General features: G+C 41.8%; 1 protein-coding gene across 1 annotated transcript in view; it reads left to right on the top strand.

Moving 5' to 3' along the window:
• Positions 1 to 12,992, top strand: part of LOC311244188 (calmodulin-binding transcription activator 1-like) — a gene marked incomplete at both ends in the record, with an annotated part of 40,462 nt that extends 27,470 nt beyond the window's left edge. Inside the window, 3 exons of the mRNA XM_084333595.1 lie at positions 2,736 to 2,862; positions 11,241 to 11,375; positions 12,976 to 12,992. Coding sequence (XP_084189721.1) covers positions 2,736 to 2,862; positions 11,241 to 11,375; positions 12,976 to 12,992 — 279 coding nt within the window. The remainder of the gene's footprint in view (positions 1 to 2,735; positions 2,863 to 11,240; positions 11,376 to 12,975) is intronic.
• Positions 12,993 to 20,487: the final 7,495 nt, after the last annotated feature.

Genomic DNA, 20,487 nt, shown 5'->3' with positions numbered 1-20,487 from the left:
GTGGGGAGAGTTGGGACCTCTGTGACCTCTGTGACCTCTGTGCCCTCTGTGACCTCTGTGCCCTCTGTGCCCTCTGTGCCCTCTGTGACCTCTGTGCCCTCTGTGCCCTCTCCACCTTTGTGGAGCTTCATTCATGTAGACAGACAAATTACTATCTTTACTGTCATTATTATTTTCAGACTGTCAATGTGGGCAAATAACTTGTTTACAGGTTACACACGCGCGTAGCTAATTCCAGGGGCGGAGCTAGGGGGTGGCTACCTGGGCTCAAGCCCCGGATGTATTCTGAAAAGCCCCGAATCTATTTAATTTTTTTTTTTTTTTTTTTTTTTTTTTTTTTTACAATTCATCATTGTTACATGAAAATATGTTTGAGATTTAGCAGAAGCTAATTTCCATCTGTGGTCTATCCAGCTGCTAACTGTATTTGAGTGAGTTAAGTCTTGGTGTTATGGTAGACTCAGACCTAAGCTTTAAATCACAATCAACAAGTTGACAAAAACTTAATTCTTCCACCTTAGAAACATAGCTAAAGTACGGCCATTTATAAATCAAAAGGACGCTGAAAACCAGATCCATGCCTTTATCTCAAGCCAACTCGACTACTGTAATGCACTCCTTACCGGCCTCCCGAAAAAATACGATGATAACTATTTTATTGCAATGCACTATTGCATTATTTTATTCTATTTTACTAACTATTTTATTGCACTGCACTATTTTACTTTGTATCAGTGAATCATAGACGCCTGGCCATAAGAGCAAGCCCCGGATCTCCTAAATCCGCCCCTGATTCCTACCTGTGGTATTTTAACCAGCTCTGTATCCCCTGTCCACATTCAACTGCTACACAGGTGACGCTTATAGATAGAATAGAATAATATTAATAATAACTTTATTTGTATACATTTATTTGAATGTAATGCTATCCAGAACCGTGCCATGAGATACTTCTTGGGAGTCCATAAATATACAGCAAAAGGGGCTATAGAAGGGGACATGGGTTGGGACTCATGTTTGATCAAGCAAAAATGTGAAATGGTTAGGTTCTGGAACCGCCTGGTCCAGCTGCCAAGTGACACGGTGACTAAAAAGATATTTAACTGGGACAGAGCACACGGTCATCACTGGTCAAGAGAGATGATGATTTTTTTCTTCTGCTGAATTAAGTATGATTTTTATGAACAATCTGCAGTGTAAGGTTCACATAATTAAAACAAAATTATCAACAATCCATCAGGTTAAGTGGAAGGTGGAGATATGGAAAAAAAACCTAAACTAAATAATAAATATGTTGAAATTAAAGATTTCACAGAGTATTTTACTGAACCTTATGTAATAAACTTGAAGAGAGAGGACGGGGGTCTCGGTGTGCCCAGTTAAGGTCTGGCAGGAAGTGGGTAGATTCCAAGGTACACCTGAGGAGGAGCGGCTGTGTGTTCTCTGTGATCTGGGAGTGGTGGAGGATGAATTTCATTTTGTTTTTCACTGTCCCTTGTACACCGATTTGAGGAGGGCTTTATTTGAGAAAATTCTATTTGTAATTCCGGATTTGTTTAGTCAGTCTGAGAGTTGTATGTTGAGTTGGTGGAGGAGATTTTCCGTTTTGCAGGATTTTTGGAGAAAGCATGGCACTTGAGACAAAACACATTATATCCTATATCATTTTATATGAAATAATCTTGTTTCTTTGTTTACATACATTGTTCATAGCTTGTTATATTATGTTTTATTTTATTACATTTTTTTGTGGCCATCTTGGTCTATATACTTATTGTCAAGTATACTATACTTATTGTTTACGTGTCTTGTAAGCCCATATGGGCTGGGCATACATCTGTATGTAAGACACAAAAATAACAAACATCAATCAATCAATCAATCAATCAATCAATCAATCAATCAATCAATCAATCAATCAATCAATCAATCAATCAATCAATCAATCAATCAATGTATAGAATAGAATAGAAGTTATTTATTGATCCTGGGGGAAATTCAGCACTACAGATCGCTCACAATGAACATTCAGTTAGTCAAAAGTCATAAAATAAGAATAGGAATAAGAATAAGAATACAAATAAAAATACACAGTCGGATATATACATTCTAAAATATGTATATACATTCGAAAATTCTGTAATATACAGTCCGTAAATATACAATAATAGCGCCTAGTGGAGATAACCATAAGAATCACTTTTTGGGATGAAACGTTTACAGAATAGTTTAGAAATTAGAATCTGGTGAAGAGGTCACCAGAGGTTGGCTTTATAAGAAGTAGCCCTTCAAGTAGGCACAGTTGTTACACCATTCACCCACAGGATGGCAGTAGCGGCCCTTATATGGATATATTTTCTCCTGCTTGCATGTTGTTCACAGCAGTGTACTCCAGGTGGCACTGCAGGCAACAACATATTATCTAATGGAGAGTAATCAAACTTGACTCCTGACATTAACCATACGTGAGTAATATAGTGCATCAATCTGCACCATATTGCTGTGTTGAATGATGCTGTGTCCTTCCAGGTGGGGGGGTGGGGGGGGGGGGTAAAGGTGCTGATTACTGGCCCCTGGTGTGTTCTTCCAGGGTGGGGTCAAAGGTGCTGATTAGTTACTGTCCCCTGGTGTGTTCTTCCAGGGTGGGGTCAAAGGTGCTGATTACTGTCCCCTGGTGTGTTCTTCCAGGGTGGGGTCAAAGGTGCTGATTACTGTCCCCTGGTGTGTTCTTCCAGGGTGGGGTCAAGGTGCTGATCACCGGTCCCTGGCAGGAGGCCAGCTCCAACTACAGCTGTCTGTTTGACCAGATCTCCGTTCCTGCCTCTCTCATCCAGCCAGGGGTGCTGCGCTGCTACTGCCCAGGTACGTCAGGTCAGGACGAGGCGGAGGAGGGAACGTCGGGGAGGGTCCGCATGGATCTTTTTTTCTCCCAGCAGCACATTAATTGCTCGGTGCACAACACAGATGTTTCCCTCTCTTTTGAGTCATCATATTCAAGGCAACATTGTCAGCTTTTTAACGGCCTCGGCTTTTTTGAAAAGCAAGCTTTTTCTTGCACCAAACGCAGTGCTTATTCCCACTGGGTCCTTTTCGTGTTTTTTGGTGCAATGAGTCATCTAGAACTTTGGTGGAGCCTTGTGACCCGTCAGATAATCAACATGATTCAGTGAACGCCCGTGAACATAATGAGATTTAGTCTTGCTTGTGTGAGTTATCACTCTGCGTGCCGGACGTATACAGTAAAGCTCCATGCTGGACGTTTATTGAGCAGCCTATATTAATTATGGATATATATATATACGCATAATTATTCTTGAGGGGTAGAACTCGGTATTGGACATTAATCTTTGCGATATATAATTCCCAATTCCCAAAGTAACTTGAATGTGTAGTGCGTACAGACAGTGCAAATGAAAACAAACCATCTCAAGTTTCAAATTGGTTTTCAAAACTTTTGCTAAGCTGTCACATCCTATTATAGGCCGTCGATCAACACCTCTTAAGTGTGGGAGAATAAATGTGTTTTCAATTAAATAAACTGAAATGAAGCCAATTGAACTACAGGCACTTGTTTTGGAGACATAAAAAAAATAAAAATGATTTACCCCAAGGAAAGTGAAATGAGGTTTGTAGGCTTTAGGCTGCCCTAAAGAAATTCTGATAGTCGACTAATAGTATGGATTAATCAGTGAATCCATTAGTTGGTTTCATCAACAGATCAGTAATATAGTTTTTTCCCACATGCAATAATGCAGAAGAACCTCTTTTACATTACATTACATTTTACATTTTGTCATTTAGCTGAACGCTTTTATCCAAAGCGAGTTACAAGTTCTGTACAACAGGAAGGGTACAACTCTTTCAGCTGAGTAACAATGTTCATCAAACAGTGTTGAAACATGGGTGCTACATAGTGCATAGTAGTAAAGACATAATTAGCATAGTAGCTAGTAATATAGACAAGGAAGATTATTTAGTGACAAAGTGCATGATAGTAAAAGACAGTACGAAGTTTTTTTGTTTGTTTATTTTTCAGATATTGATTGAAGAAGTGTGTTTTTAGTCGGCGGCAGAACAATTTGTCAGGTATTCGGCTGCTAACTGGTGGGAAGTTCGTTCCACCGTTCCACCATTCCACCGTTCCACTCACACGGAAAGGATTCAAATAGGAATACTTCATCATCATCATCATCAAACCTTTATTTAACCAGAAAATAAAAACCCATTGAGACCGAGGTCTCTTTTTCAAGGGTGATCTGGCCAAGAAGGCGAGCACAGATGATGACAAAACATACATAACAAGACACAATATACACATACAGTATAGACTACCATACAACCGGTATTTAAAATGAAAAGTCAAATTCCGTTAAAAGAAGTACAAGCACAATAAAACAATAGCAATCAACCCAAACTTTATATTCAACATCAAAGCAGGAGCAGCAGGTGGAAAGGATTTCCGATGTTTTTAGTTTAAAGCAACACAAGGAGATCGGAGAGGCCAGTTTGAGACGTGTGTCTGGAGGTCCATTCAGGCCAGAGGACCAACATAAAATAGGCTTCTTTTACTTGCCTCAGTCCGCAGGGGCGGTATTTTAAAGTGCATCCAGGTGCTGGATCTGAGGTTGAGCGAGTTTTGAATTAATTCAAGCTTGGAACTGATGTACCATGGAAGTTTTCCAAGAACAGCCTTATATATAAAACATACTGTACCAGTGTTGCAACCAATTAGTGAATAGAGTGTACAGTACAGTGATGCGTCCTATAAGGTGAATTGGAGATAAATCTCAGAGCGGCATGATTAAGCGGACTTAATATGAATACTTTAAGAAGAATCAAGAGGTTTATTTGTCACATACATACCAGGGCATACAGTGAAATGCGGGTGGTCATGCCTGCATCGATTGTGCAATAATACAATAATAAAATAGACATAGGAAAAAAAAACAGGTAAGACATAAGATGTGCATGATAAAAATAGACATGCTAAATTCCCGAGAAGGCACTGGTACTAATGCTTACCAAAGCGTGTCATTATTCAGGAAATAACTCATTCAGTCTGTAAATAAACATAAACATCTACTAATCAACTAACTAAGTCTCGGGACAACTAAGACCAAACCGACCCATTAATGGACAGACAGGAGGCAGTTCTTGTTTGTATAGACGGGCTTCTCATCCACATCAGACGAGGTGCACATCAAGGATGCAAAGGGGAACGTAATCCTGGTCAGAATAACAGGGCAGACTACAATATATTTGCATTTGTTAGCCATCCTAGCGATCTAAGCGATCAATCAGCTAGATACGATCAATCAGCTAGATACGATCAATCAGCTAGATATGTAAAAGTTAGAAAGACTCAGTCATGTGACTTGAACCCATTTTGTTTACAAACAAGAAACCCATCTATTCAGACTATAAAACATGACCACATGTTTTACATATACTGTACACCTCAGTGATGAGAGAGTATAAAACACTACATGTATATACTGTACACCTCAGTGATGAGAGAGTATAAAACACTACATGTATATACTGTACACCTCAGTGATGATTAGAGTATAAAACACTACATGTATATACTGTACACCTCAGTGGTGAAAGAGTATAAAACACTACATGTATATACTGTACACCTCAGTGATGAAAGAGTATAAAACACTACATGTATATACTGTACACCTCAGTGATGAAAAGAGTATAAAACACTACATGTATATACTGTACACCTCAGTGATGAAAGAGTATAAAACACTACATGTATATACTGTACACCTCAGTGATGAAAGAGTATAAAACACTACATGTATATACTGTACACCTCAGTGATGAAAAGAGTATAAAACACTACATGTATATACTGTACACCTCAGTGATGAAAGAGTATAAAACACTACATGTATATACTGTACACCTCAGTGATGAAAGAGTATAAAACACTACATGTATATACTGTACACCTCAGTGATGATTAGAGTATAAAACACTACATGTATATACTGTACACCTCAGTGATGATTAGAGTATAAAACACTACATGTATATACTGTACACCTCAGTGATGATTAGAGTATAAAACACTACATGTATATACTGTACACCTCAGTGGTGAAAGAGTATAAAACACTACATGTATATACTGTACACCTCAGTGATGAAAGAGTATAAAACACTACATGTATATACTGTACACCTCAGTGATGAAAAGAGTATAAAACACTACATGTATATACTGTACACCTCAGTGATGAAAGAGTATAAAACACTACATGTATATACTGTACACCTCAGTGATGAAAGAGTATAAAACACTACATGTATATACTGTACACCTCAGTGATGAAAGAGTATAAAACACTACATGTATATACTGTACACCTCAGTGATGAAAGAGTATAAAACACTGCATGTATATACTGTACACCTCAGTGATGAAAGAGTATAAAACACTGCATGTATATACTGTACACCTCAGTGATGAAAGAGTATAAAACACTACATGTATATACTGTACACCTCAGTGATGAAAGAGTATAAAACACTACATGTATATACTGTACACCTCAGTGATGAAAGAGGTACTGTACTAAACATTTTATTAAACCTAAAGATACTGTCTGGTCAGTAACGTGGGTGTCCCAGTCCCTCGGTTCTGCAGTAAAGACTCTTTTGCACTAGAGACTCATATCACTGGACTAATTATCACTGGACTATCTTGTATTTTGTACTTTTTTATTTTATATTGTATTTGTATTTATATTTTATATTGTTGTATTTATATTTTATATTGTATCTATAGTGTATATAGATACTGGACTGTATAGGACTGTGCAGCTCTGTATTGCCCCCCCCCCCCCCCCCCCCCCCCCCCCCCCCCCCCCCCCACCCCACCCCCTCATGCTGCTTTGACACCCGAATAAGGATAATCTTGTCTCATCTTATCTTAAACAGGAAATAAATATTCTGGTATCCCAGTCCATTTGATCCAATCAGGAGAGAGAACCCTAGATATCTTATTTCAATCAATCTTGCCAAGTCAAATTAGCTTACTGCACTGGCATGTTATTTTACTTGTTTCAAGCACATTATTTGCTTGAAACTGGTTTTTATTTCTTATGTTTGTCAGACCACCATCTCCTGATTGGATAAAGTGGGAACAGAATACCAGAAAATAATTTACTGCATAGTGGAGGGACTGGGAGACCCGTGTTACTGACCAAACACTCTATATAAGTGATTGCTGTCAGAATGTAGAGCTATTATTTTAACATGTTGACATGTAAAAAAAATAAAAAAAAAGAAGAAAGAAGAAAGAAGAAAAAAAAAACACTCACTCGCACCTTGCCGGCCGTCATACTAACACAATTGGCAAGTGTTAGAGGGTGGGAAAGCTGGTGGGTGGGGATTGGACGTTGTGGACAGCGACTCCTACAGGTCGGTTGGGTGACGCCGGTACAGCAGAAACAGGAAGTATCGAGGGCAGCGTGAGCCTCCCACACGTTACACCTCGCCACTGAGAGTCCGAGCTGTCAGGTGAAAAGATGCGACAGGCTGCCTCCTCGTGTAGCGGAGGGGACACGTGATGCAAGGCTTCTATCCTCACTACAGCAGACCAGTGGGGGGGCATAGTCTAGCAACGTTCAAGACAGGGGAAGGGAGAATTGGAATCATGAAATTGGGATGGGAGAAAAATAGAAAATAAGGAGAAAAAGTGGATAGAAAAAAATGAATTTAAGTCTCTACTTTTTATGAATCGATTGCATGTCTTATATGCCCTTTTTATTAAAAGCACTCGCTGGTGTTACAGATAACTGTAGTGGAGTCAAAAGACTATTTGCTTTGAAATGCAGTAGCATAATACTCAAGTAAAGTACAAACGCCTCAAAATGTTATTTAACCCTTTCACTGCCACACTACCAAATGGTTAACCCTTTCACTGCAGAAGGTACAGAAGGTTAACCCTTTCACTGCCACACGACAAAAGGTGAACCCTTTCACTACCACCACACTACAGACGGTTAAATTGGCCAACTTTAAATACTTAACCTACAAACATGAAACTGTTCTGACTGCGCAATATTGATGTTACTATTGAAAATTTGTCAGGAAATTATTTTAATACTAAATAGTTCCTATAGTCCCTCTGTGGTGGACACTATTACAACCAAATAGTTCCTATAGTCCCTCTGTGGTGGACACTATTACAACCAAATAGTTCCTATAGTCCCTCTGTGGTGGACACTATTACAACCAAATAATAATCAACTTTATTTGTATAGCACTTTTCATACAGAAGTTGCAGTGCAAAGTGCTTCACAACAGTAAAAAAAAAATACAGGCATAAGCGAGCATAAAAAAGATAAAGAGGTAGCAAGGTAAGGTAAATCACAGTGTTTCACATTAGGATCTAGCATCCCAATAGGCCTATCTGTTTACAGTTTCATTCAGTAATACAAATAATAAAAATAGAATAGACAAAGTGCGGTTGGATTCAGTTTAAAAATAGGCAAACAATTATAAAATAGAACGGACATACAACAGGGTATTTAACATACAACAGAGCAGTGCATCAGTAAGAAGTAAAAAGTGTGATAAAATTGTTTGAATTACAACAGAGCAGTGCTCTTAAAATTACATTGCATAGAACCGACACATGAATTTGATAGGAAGTGTATAAACGTAGGTAGGGTAAGAATAGTGCAGGTAAAGTATCATTTGTGTCAGGATATCCCTGATGTTTCATTTAAATGCCTGAGCAAAGAAATAGGTTTTAAGCTGTCTTTTGAAGATGTCTAGCGAGTTGGCTTCCCTGATGTTTTGGGGTAGTTTGTTCCATAGTTTTGGGGCATAGTTGATAAAGGCTGCATTACCGATCCTCTTTTGACTGTTTCTGGGAGCCTCTAGTAGTCCAGCAGTTGATGGTTGCAGTGTTCTCGCTGGTGTGTAATTTATTAGAGTGTTGGCGATGTAGCTAGGTCCCTGTCCATTTAGAGCTTTGTATGTAAGGAGAAGGACCTTGAAGTCAATTCTAAATGTTACAGGAAGCCAGTGTAGAGCAGCTAAGACTGGACTAATGTGCTCTCTCCTTTTGGTTCTAGTAAGCAGTCGGGCTGCAGAGTTTTAAGTGTTGATGATATCTAGCACAGGGCTTGAGACACTATCAAACACCCGTTTGAAGAAAGCTGTAGGTAGAGTACATCTAATGTGATGCATGTGAATCTTCTCATGGTTACATTGCGCGGTTTTCCGTAATCAGCTTTATTTCTATCATGAGTAATGCTGGCCCTGATCAAGGTTATTTTGTTGTTAAAGAATAGTGCAAGTTCTTCACACTTAACCGTTGATGACTGATGAGGTGTAGGGGCAGTGTTGAGTAGTAGATTAATTAAGTGGAAAAAAAATTATTCTGTGGTGGACACTATTACAAGCAAATAGTTCCTATAGTCCCTCTGTGGTGGACACTATTACAACCAAATAGTTCCTATTTCCTGTGGTTGACACTATAAGGCGTCCTGGGGACTCCCTGAAAGGAACTACATACTGTACCTTCAGGGGTTTCTTCTGTTTGCATTCTCACTGCCAATAGGAACGCTCAAGGAAGGCTGGGTGGCGCGTGCAGAGATCACACTATAGATTGATTGATTTACAACTAAGCATTTCCTGGTCGAATACAAGCTGAGAGTGCTAAAATGGCCAACGGCGAACTTTAAATACTTAACCTACAAATATGAGACTGTTCTGACAGCACACTATTGATGTAACTAAGAGATTGACTTTTAAATGCATAGGTATTTCAACTACAAACACAAGGTTGAGAATGGCTGAGCACACGGTCTGCTAACAGGAACTTGACGTCTGCCAACAATTACCGTCTGCTTGGGTCACTCCTGGTTCCTCTGTTCTGGGAGAGACCCTGCCCTGAGATGGGAGCTAAAGAAGACGCTCAACATGGGGTTCAGGGACCGTGATGGTCCTCGGTTTCATGCAAACACAACAAAGAACGGGTAGGGAGAACGGGGTTGGTTGTCACACGGGTTGGTTGTCACAATGAATGATCAAGGCTAACAACCATCTAAAAACAAGTTAGTTAGCCCACAACAATCTAAACTATAGATTTCCCTTCACACTTTTTAAGGGTAACAATTGTTTCATTATAAACCAATTGTGTAAAAGCCTAGAAGAAGAATACAGAGGAGCTGAATATTTACAATTTCACATGAAAAACACAAAAAGTCCTCTCACCTCAAGGTCAGCTGTCTTACTCCAAAGAAGACCATGTAGCTGAGCTCTGATCCTGATTCTGGACATGTCCATACCAAAATATGGGAGACAGCGCCTTTTGGTAGTGAAATATGTTTTTCCTGTTTATGTTAAGATTCATTAAGTTATGTATTTGTCAACTTGTCAATGCAATTAAACTTAAACATTTTGTTCGTCCTTCTTGCCTTCTTTTATATAATTTTTTTTTTTACCCATCCCAATTTTTTGTCGTTATGCCAATTCCCTTCCTGGTCGTTGCGTGCATTGCCCCACTGTCGGCCTAGGGAGGGTGTATGCCTCCTCCGATATACATGTGGAGTCGCCAGCCGCTTCTTTTCACCTGACAGCGAGGATTCTCACTGGGGGAATGTAACGAGTGCGGAGGTTCACGCTATCTCCCCCAGACCCCCTCCCTGCTGAACAGGCGCCCCGACCGACCAGTAGGAACCGCAGTTTACAACGACCAGGATACATACCCCACCGGCTTCCCACCCGCTAACACTGCCAATTGTGTTAGTAGGGACGACTGACCATGCCGGAGGTACCGCTGACAGCTGGATTCGATCCCAGAGTCTCTGCGGTGGTAGGCGAGTGATTAGGGTTGGTTGTCACAATGTGTCAGAGTGTCTTTGATAGGTGATTAACTCTGTGTTACAATATGTTGGGAAATGAGAGGGATACACATTTCAAGCCAACATCCTAAGCTTCAATTTAATGTAGGGAAGACAATTGAAAGATGTTTTGATGATGAGCAATTCACACTAGAGTAAAAAGTGTGACAACCATCCCCGTTCTCCCCTACTTCCGTCGACAGTTCCTGAGCTATGAAAAGGTTCCGACTTGCTGCTGTCTACTGTCTGAGCGCAGCATGGGCACAGTAGTTTACAGTAGTAATAAATATACGTAGTCACTTTCCACCCTGTATGTCTGAATACTTCCCTCTCTCTCTCTCTCTCTCTCTTGCTCTCCCCCAGCTCACGACACCGGCCTGGTGACGCTGCAGGTGGCTGTCAGTAACCAGATCATCTCCAACTCCGTGGTGTTTGAGTACAAGGCCCGCGCCCTGCCCTCACTGCCCTCATCTCAGCACGACTGGCTGTCGCTGGATGGTACGTCTTAAAGTCCCCTAAAGTTCGCCTTCAGCTGCTGCTCATGTACCTCTCTCTCTCTCTCTCTCTCTCTCTCTCTCTCTCTCTCTCTCTCTCTCTCTCTCTCTCTCTCTCTCTCTCTCTCTCTCTCTCCCTCTACCTCTCTCTCTCTCTCTTCTCTCTCTTCTCTATGTCTCTCTCTCCTCTCTCTCTCTCTCTCTCTCTCTATATATATCTCTCTCTTTCTCTCTCTCTCTCTCTCTACCTCTCTACCTCTCTCTCTCTCCTCTCTCAATCTCTCTCTTCTCTATGTCTCTCTCTCTTCTCTCTCTCTCTTCTCTATGTCTCTCTCTCTTCTCTCACTCTCTCCCTCTCTCTTCCTCTCTTATCTTTCATTCTTTCCCCCGTCGTCGTGTTGTGTCTCTGGTTCTCCTCTCTCTCAGTCTCTCAATCTCACTCTTCATCTCTCCTGTGGATGTCGGCTGGATTGTCATACGCTACAGCTCTCTTCCTCTGTTCCTCTGCTTCTCTCTCTCTCTCTCTGTCTCTCTCTCTCTCCTTCTCTCTCGCCACGTCTGTGTAGCTGTGTGCTGTCATGATTCCCGACATGTGCGTTGGCTTTCCCTGAAGAAGCTAATTAAATATACAGAAAATCCCAGAAGGTTGTTTTAGAAATTGAGAAGAAATAGATGAAATGGATGGTTGGACGTGCTGCTGAAAGTCCTTCAAATATGGTAATGTCAGTGTTGGCATTCAAGATGTTTCTGTTGTACAAAGAATCTAACAGTCACGAATGAATGATTTCACATTTTGTTCATCAACTTGACACGGTACAGTAATGTGGAAGATGAGTTCCATAACAAAGTCTGTCATTGACCTTCCATCCCTGAAACCGCATTAATGTTCTTGGATCGTCATCGGTGTGGGAACAGTTTAGATCAGATTTCAGCACCCTGGACAGCACCGTGGTCCTTTTCAAAGAACCTTTCCTTAGAGTAGTGGTTCCTAAACATGGGGTCTGGGGAACCCCTGGGGGTCGTTGAGGAGAGATATCTGCCGTAGAGATATCTGCCATAGAGATATCTGCCATAGAGATATCTGCCATAGAGATATCTGCAGAATTAGTTTGTGGCACTCAAAGCACCAAAATAAATATATTCGGAAAAAATCTAAAGCAATGTTTCTTTCAAGAAATCATGACATGGTTACTCATGTATGGACTATTTTCTACCAAAGTACGCCCCCATAATAATTCATTGAGATCTACTTCGTTACTCAAGATAATCCACCGTGAACAATGTCATGTAGGAACTATTTTCTACCGAAGTGATGGGTGTATGAAATTGTTCACAGCAAGGTGCGATTCAGGGCAGATCATCTCCAGAACTAGCCAATCACACAGAAACTATCTGGATGGATAGCTGGCACTCCAGGTACAGTAAGGGGGCTCATGTTTTATTCTATTTTATTTTTGGTTGAGCTGCCCCTATAAATTAGCCCAGTCCGGGGGAATATGCAAAAGTGACTATCCCGATGGCCACTCCACTGTTATCGCAACTACATTATAGATGGCTATGGAATTCTGAACTTAATCATATCTAACAAACCAAACTCCTCTCAGGTGGAGGAGGTCCCTGAGACAAGGTTTTATCACGTCCCGTGATGATGGCCGGGAGGATGCGATCCTCTCTACATCGCCCCCATACCTCAAATGGATCATCAGCTCTATTTTCAATCTTTCAAAATGTTCTTATGTACCCCAGTTGCTATTGCATGTACTTATTTGTGTTTCATTACACGTATATGCATACTTACCAACTGTTTCGCCTGTTTTATAGCAACACTACTATCACTGACATCTAAGAACGGCCCTTCTAAGGTTTCTCTCCTCCACATTGCCCGTGATGCTTTTTTCCTATTGCTAGGTTTTAGTGAGTTTTTCCCTTACCTTCGCGTGGGGTATGTCTGGGAGTGTTGCATTCATTTATTTATTTTACATTTTATTTTGGATTTCATGGTGTTTTTGTTTTGTTCTTGATTTATTGTGATGTTTCTTCTTGACTTGTTTAAAGAAGACGTGTCCGGCCCATGGGGACATTAACGTGTGTTGTCGGGCCTTACAAATACATTTGATTTGATTTTGATTTGATCAACCTTTAGCCTAATGTGTTTCCATTTGGGGATCCTTGACAGGAAAAGGGTTGAGAACAACTGCTTTAGAGAGTAGTACCTTTCCTGGAGAGGAACTCTGCTCTGAGATTGTCGGAGGCTTTTGCAGTGTTTTACGAAGTGGTCTAATGGAAATGTCAGGATTGATAACTGCAGTGAACCATCTTCGCTCAGGGCCGTTGGCGCAGTTATGACCAGTGAACATGGTGGAATCGGAGGGACTCTGGTCTGTCTGCAGTATAAGGACTGCTTGAAGTAGCAACTTTCAGTGTGTCGGAGAATTCTGAAGATATTTGATTTTGGATGCCATGGTCATTTAAATGGGAATTCCAGCCATTTAAGATATTCCTTTATTGATCCCCTTGTGGAAATCCGGGTGTCATAGCAGCATAGGGGGGGCGACAGTGGCTTGGTAGGTAGAGCAGTCGTCTGGTAATCCGGAGGTTCCCGGTTTGAATCCCGCTTTTCCCGGGCAGCATGTCAAAGTGTCCTTGAGCAAGACACTTAACCCCCTAACTGCTCCCGATGAGCAGGTTGGCACCTTGCATGGTCGCCTCCACCGTGAATGGGTGAGTGAATGGGTGAGTGTGAGGAACAAATTGTAAATGCTTTGGATAAAAGCTGTTATATAAATGCACCATTTACCAATTACCAATTTATGGGGGAGGGGAGGTACAGGCATAGACGTAGATTTAGGGGGGGGTCAATATTGAGAAGAGGTACATTTGTACCCCTCAAAGGGTACCTGAATATTGGCTTTTCCTTTACATAAATGAAGACATTTCCAACTACACCATTAAATGCAGGAAATGAAGTGTTTGACACTCAAAACTTCCTATGGGAGGAACCCCAGACTCCCTGCTTCCCCGTTCCCCCCACTGTTGAAACCACACCTACGCCCTTGGGTACAGATATGGACAGGGTAATAGTAGAAAGACATAAATATAGGCAATCAAATTTGATCAGAATATAAACATATTTATATTTTTAGTATATTATTCATGAGCATGCACCACTCTCCTAAAGCTAGGCATCAGAGAGAGAACCCCCCCCCCCCACAATCTGTGATGTCACTGGGGCTGCTTCATAGACAACGAATGGGGCTCTGACTTCATGAGGTCTTACACCCAAATTAGGTTATATATTCCATCATTGCTATAGGAGGTCTGACCCAGAATTAAACCTTCACTTGGGTGTACTTACTGTAAGAGCTCACACAAAGGTTTTATGGTCTCACAAAATCAGAGCCGTGTTCATTGTCAATGGCGCGGCCCCAGATTTGACATTCGTTACACCACCAATGGGAGGGTTCTCTCTTATTTTTAGCTTCTGGAGACAGTGGTGCACGTTCACGAACTGAACTGTCCTGGGGCACAGGAAATGATTAAGTGAATACTTAACCCTTTCACTGCCACACTACCAAAGGGTTAACCCTTTCACTGTGACAATACAGAAGGTTGACCCTTTCACTGCCACACGACAGAGGGTTAACCCTTTCACTGCCACACGACAGAGGGTTAACCCTTTCACTACCACAGTGTGGTGGTAGGGAAAGGTTAACCTTCTGTAGTGTGGTAGTGAAGGGGTTCAAATGGATCGTATTCCCCTTTAACAAAGACAAGGGTTAACTTAATGTTGTATTAGTATGTCTTCTACAATTTGGTTACATTTAATTTACATTTACATTACAGTTACATGTTATTCTTTAAGTGAACATTAAACACCTACTCCTACTGTGTGTATCTGGGTCCAAGGTTTCAAATGTACTCATAGAGTCAAATATACATTGTGATTTGTGTAGAGTGACAGTAAAAAGGGTTTTGTGGATGACCATCATTAGATGGCATAATGTGTTATATGAGCAGCATCTGATTTAAATTGATGAGATAATTTGATTCAGTCATATGAGTCCAAAGGTAGCCATGTTTTTATGGTAGTATATGTGCCAGTATATGTGTGTATATATATATATATATATATATATATATATATATATATTATTAGGGATGCTCGGTATTGGCTTTTTTACCGATACCGATATACCGATATTGTCCAACTCTTAATTTCCGATACCGATTTCAACCGATACCGATATATGCAGCGTTTCCCCCCCAAAAAATGTAATAATTTCAGGTAATTAACATTACATATCTCTTGTTGTGGAATTAACACAACATTATGCATATTTTTGACAATAAATAAAATCAGAATTTGTTCTTACTTGCTTGCCTGGGTAAATAAAGGTTATAGAAATGTAAAAAAATTAAATAAAAATAAAGATATTTTCCGATATCACATTTTAATGCCGATATCGGCCGATAATATCGGACATCCCTATATATTATATATATGTACTCTCTCACACACACAGTATGTGTGTGTTAGTCTGTATGTAGTATGTACTGTATATATCTATATACAGTATGTGTGTGTGTGTATATATATATATATATATATATATATATATATATATATATATATATATATATATATATATATATATATATATGTACAAATACTGTGTGAGAGAGAGTACATATATGCATATACATAAACATATATATATATGTATATGTATATATATATTATATATATACATGTACTCTCTCACACACACTGTGTGTGTGTGTGTGTGTGTGTGTGTGTGTGTGTGTGTGTGTGTGTGTGTGTGTGTGTGTGTGTGTGTGTGTGTGTGTGTGTGAGTGTGTGTGTGTGTGTGTGTGTGTGTGTGTGTGTGTGTGTGTGTGTGTGTGTGTGTGTGTGTGTGTGTGTGTGTGTGTGTGTGTGTGTGTGTGTGAGTCTGTGTGAGTATGTACCGTATGTATCTCTCTACAGTATGTGTGTAGTGTGTGTGTGGAGCTGGGGAGCGCTGCTGCAGTGTGTGAGCGCTGACAGGATAAAGTAGGACACGGCAAGGCGCGGGCTGACGGGACAGCTGCATTGCAGACAGGCCTTGGGGGAGTGGGAGTGAGTAATGGGGCTCCGAGGCGCAGCGGAACGAGCGGATCCCTCCGCCATTCATACTCCACTGGCTGGTCCATTCACAGAACCAGTTAAGGAGGAGCGGGCTGTCTCCTCCTCTCACACAGAGCAGAGGGAAAACACAGCCCACCTTATCACCGTACTTACATTAAAGGGAACAATGGCCATTTTTGGAAAACGACTATTATTTAGTAGGTACTACAACAGTTTAGCATGCACTGTATACTCATGTCTGCGCCTTTAACCAGGAACATGCTTAAAAACCTTGTGGGGAGAACGAGAGCGTCTTCACCCGGATCTCGCCAGCAGGCAGCTCAACGAGGAAATGAAGGAGCACGGAATGATAGATATTCAAACTTAAAATACTGATTCAATTCAATAATAATTTTCTGGAAGAGGACATGTTAACATAATATGGCTATGGGGCGACAATAATGTGGTCAAGAGGCATGGCTTCCTGTCTTTGGCCTTAAACTGGCTTGATATGTTTATTCACATAGTGGGAGCATTTTCATCATGAGTCTTCTCTCTTACTGAGAGACTGGGGGAGAGAGAGAAATGAGAGGAAACATCTACTTATATACACGTCACATGGTAGTATACCTGAGTGGCTCCTCCTAGAGCGCCCTCTAGTGGAAACAGATATATATGCAGTTAGACAGTTAATAACAATCCTACACAGAACCTCTGACTTCAACACTCCCACTTAGGTTTGTATTAACATACTGGATAACTTCTTTGAAAAACATTTTACAAAGGAAATAATATACCCCAAAAACATCAAAAGAAACATGACAGTCAATATCTACACACCAAACATGGCCTCTGCAAATCTCTTCAATTTCTATTTGGAGGCTGATGACAGATCTAATGAAATGGTATTTTATATCGACATGTTTACATCTCTGCCGACACACAGGGTTTCTAGCAATTGCAATGGTTCCCTGGTTGTCCTCATAAACAACAGTCTTCTTATATACATAGGTATCCATCCCTTCGAGCAGTTGTTCCAGGTAGATACACCCCTGTATGGTCATAGCTAGAGCCATATATTCGGCTTCACAAGTTGATAAAGCCACGGTGGGCTGTTTCTTTGTTTTCCACGAAACCAATGAGCTGTTTGCGTTCAAACTCACACAATATCCTGTGGTACTCCTTCTGTCTGTGGTGTCAGCTGCCCAGTCTGCATCACTGTAGGCTTTAAGCCCTAGGCCCTCGCTGCTCTTTCTGAAACACAGTTGTCTGTCGGCTGTACCTTTAAGATAACGCAAAACATGTTTTACCGTAATCCAGTGCTCCTCTGTGGGATCAGCAAAATGCTGGGACAACTTACTCACTACAAAACATAGGTCAGGGCGAGTACATGTCGTCAAATAGATGAGGCTACCCACTGCTTCCGTGTACATTTTTACATCTGTCAGTTTCTGAGCATCCTCCTGGTAGTCCAGCTTTTCATCACATGGTGTATCCCTTGTTCTACATTCCTGCATGTCAAAACGTTTCAGAATCTTTTCCACATATCTCTTCTGGGATACTGTTACACAATTGGTAGACTGCTCAAAATCCATACCTAGAAAGTGTTTTAACCTCCCAAGGTCTTTCATCTTAAATCTATTGGAGAGCATCTCTTTCACCTGAGCTAGGCTCCTGGTGTTGTCCGCTGCTATGATCAAATCGTCTACCCAGATGACGATGATCACTTTCCCCGACTCCTTTGATTCCCTCGAGTAAACACAGGGGTCTACTGGGTTGTGTAGGAAGTGATCTTTGATAAGGCATGTATGAAGCATCTCGTTCCAATTTCGCCCAGACTGTTTTAGGCCGTAAATGGATTTTTCCAGCTTACACACTAACTTCTCTCCTTCCTTTTCATAACCCTCGGGTTGTTCCATATAGATCTCCCTATCTATGGGTGCGTGCAGATAGGCTGTCTTCACATCCATCTGATGTAAAATCAGATTGTCCTCAGCTGCTTTCTGAACCACTACCCTTACACTGGTTAGATTGGCTGTGGGGGAGAATGTTTCACCATAGTCTATCCCCTCCCTCTGACTGAAACCCTTAGCTACAAACCTAGCTTTGTATTTATCGTGGCCTTCAATTCCCTCCTTGATTGAATACACCCATTTTTCTCCCACTGTCTGCCTGCCCTCCGGTTATTTGGTGAGAATGAAGGTGTGGTTGTCCTCTAGGGACCTCATCTCCTCGTCCATAGCTCTCTCCCATTTACTTCCTTCAGGGGACATTATGGCCTCTTTAAGTCTACGGGACCCCACTGACTACCCTGTAGCAGTAATCAACGGTGATGGGTGTACTGTCCTCCTCGTCACTCCCTTTCCGAGCATAGTCTGTCAGATACTTTGGGGGTCTGTGTTCCCTTGAGGGGTACCTCCCACTGCTTGGGGCACTCGGCGCCGCCCTCGGGTGCTCCTCGTCACCGTCCCCTGGGGGTGGCTTACTGTCTGCCTGCACGCCTGTGTCAAGTACACTGGGCTGATGTGTCTCGGTTTCTACACACCTTACTCTGGAGTCCAGCTCTGGCTCCTCTGTCTGTGTCTCGCCCTCACATGTTATCTTTGTGACAAACTTGACTAGCCTGTGTTTCTGCACTATCCCTTTACCGGGATAATAAACCAGGAAAGCGGGGCTTCCCTTGTCGTGTCCTACAAAGAGCCTTTTCACACACCTGGACTCTAGCTTTCCTCTGTCCTGCAGGTATGCATAACACTCTGATCCAAAACGGTGCATTTTGGCTAGATTACACTTCTTTCCTGTCAGTGCTGTGTATGGGGTGGTGCCTGTGTGCTTATTGAAACACCTGTTTCTGGTGTAGGCGGCTTCTTGTACCGCATAGTGCCATAGGCTCTTAGGTAAGTTACTGCCTACTAGCTTACACCTAGCCATCTCGAAAAGGGTGCGCCATTCTCTCTCTGCCACTCCGTTCTGGTGTGGGGAGTATGGACATGACGTCTCGTGTCTTATCCTGTTCTTCCTCAACAGTGATTGAAACTCTCTGTTTGTGAATTCAATCCCGTTGTCGGACCTCAAACATCTTACAGTACCATAAGGGGCTATGTCCGCCAGGAATTTTTCCGTGGCCTGGAGTGTGTCACGTCTGTAAAAGACTGTACATATCTAAAGCCTCCTATGGACTCGTTCCTTACTGGACCGGCAAGGTCTGTGTTAACCAACGCAAGTGGTACTTTTACTTTTTCTGTGGGATTCCTGTTTCTCGATTGAGCAAACTTCCCCTTTATGCACACGACACATTCTTTATCAGGTCTACGCTTATCGCCTTCAATGTGCAATGCATGCCTTCTGTCACCGTTTGCAGTTTCAGTAAATCCTCGTAATTACAATGACCCATAATCTCATGCCATGTCTGAATATCGTGGCTGACGGTTATTTTACACATATTATTGTCATTACACTCTGTTTTCAGGTAATACATTCTCTGATACACGTCTATGTCAAACTGTATACCGTTGGGCTCAACAAGAAAAATTTTACCTTCCATGAAGGACACTCTGGCCCCGCTTGCAGCAGCAGCCATTACAGAGAATAGTCCTTGTGGGAACGATGGCACATAGAGAGTGTTCTTTAACGTCACTGTACGCCGGCGCCCCCCATTGTCCGTGAGGTATACCTGTGCGTCCCCTCTCCCTCTCGCCAACCCGTGGATGCGCCTTCCGTCTGCCAGCTCCATGCTGTGTCCCTCCGGGCGGAAGGTTCTGTCAAAGTTCTTGAACAGACTCCTGTCGTTGATGACGTGGGACGACGCACCTGTGTCCATGATCAGTCCCTACCTTTGGGCCTGTTGCAGCTGCGTTGGCCTAGTGACGTACGCCGTCGCACGCCGATCATCGCCGCCATCTTGTCCATGTGCGTGTCGCGCGCCCTAGTCGCGTTTCATCATGCACGCTCTGCTTGCGTGCCGCGGCGATCTGCAAGGACCACACAAGACAGTCCTTGTGCAGTTACT

Source organism: Notolepis coatsorum (assembly GCF_963971535.1).
Source record: "Notolepis coatsorum genome assembly, chromosome: 17".
NCBI classification, from domain to species: Eukaryota; Metazoa; Chordata; class Actinopteri; order Aulopiformes; family Paralepididae; genus Notolepis; species Notolepis coatsorum.
Note: the sequence above shows the minus strand (reverse complement) of the source record. Positions and strands in the feature narration are given on the sequence as shown.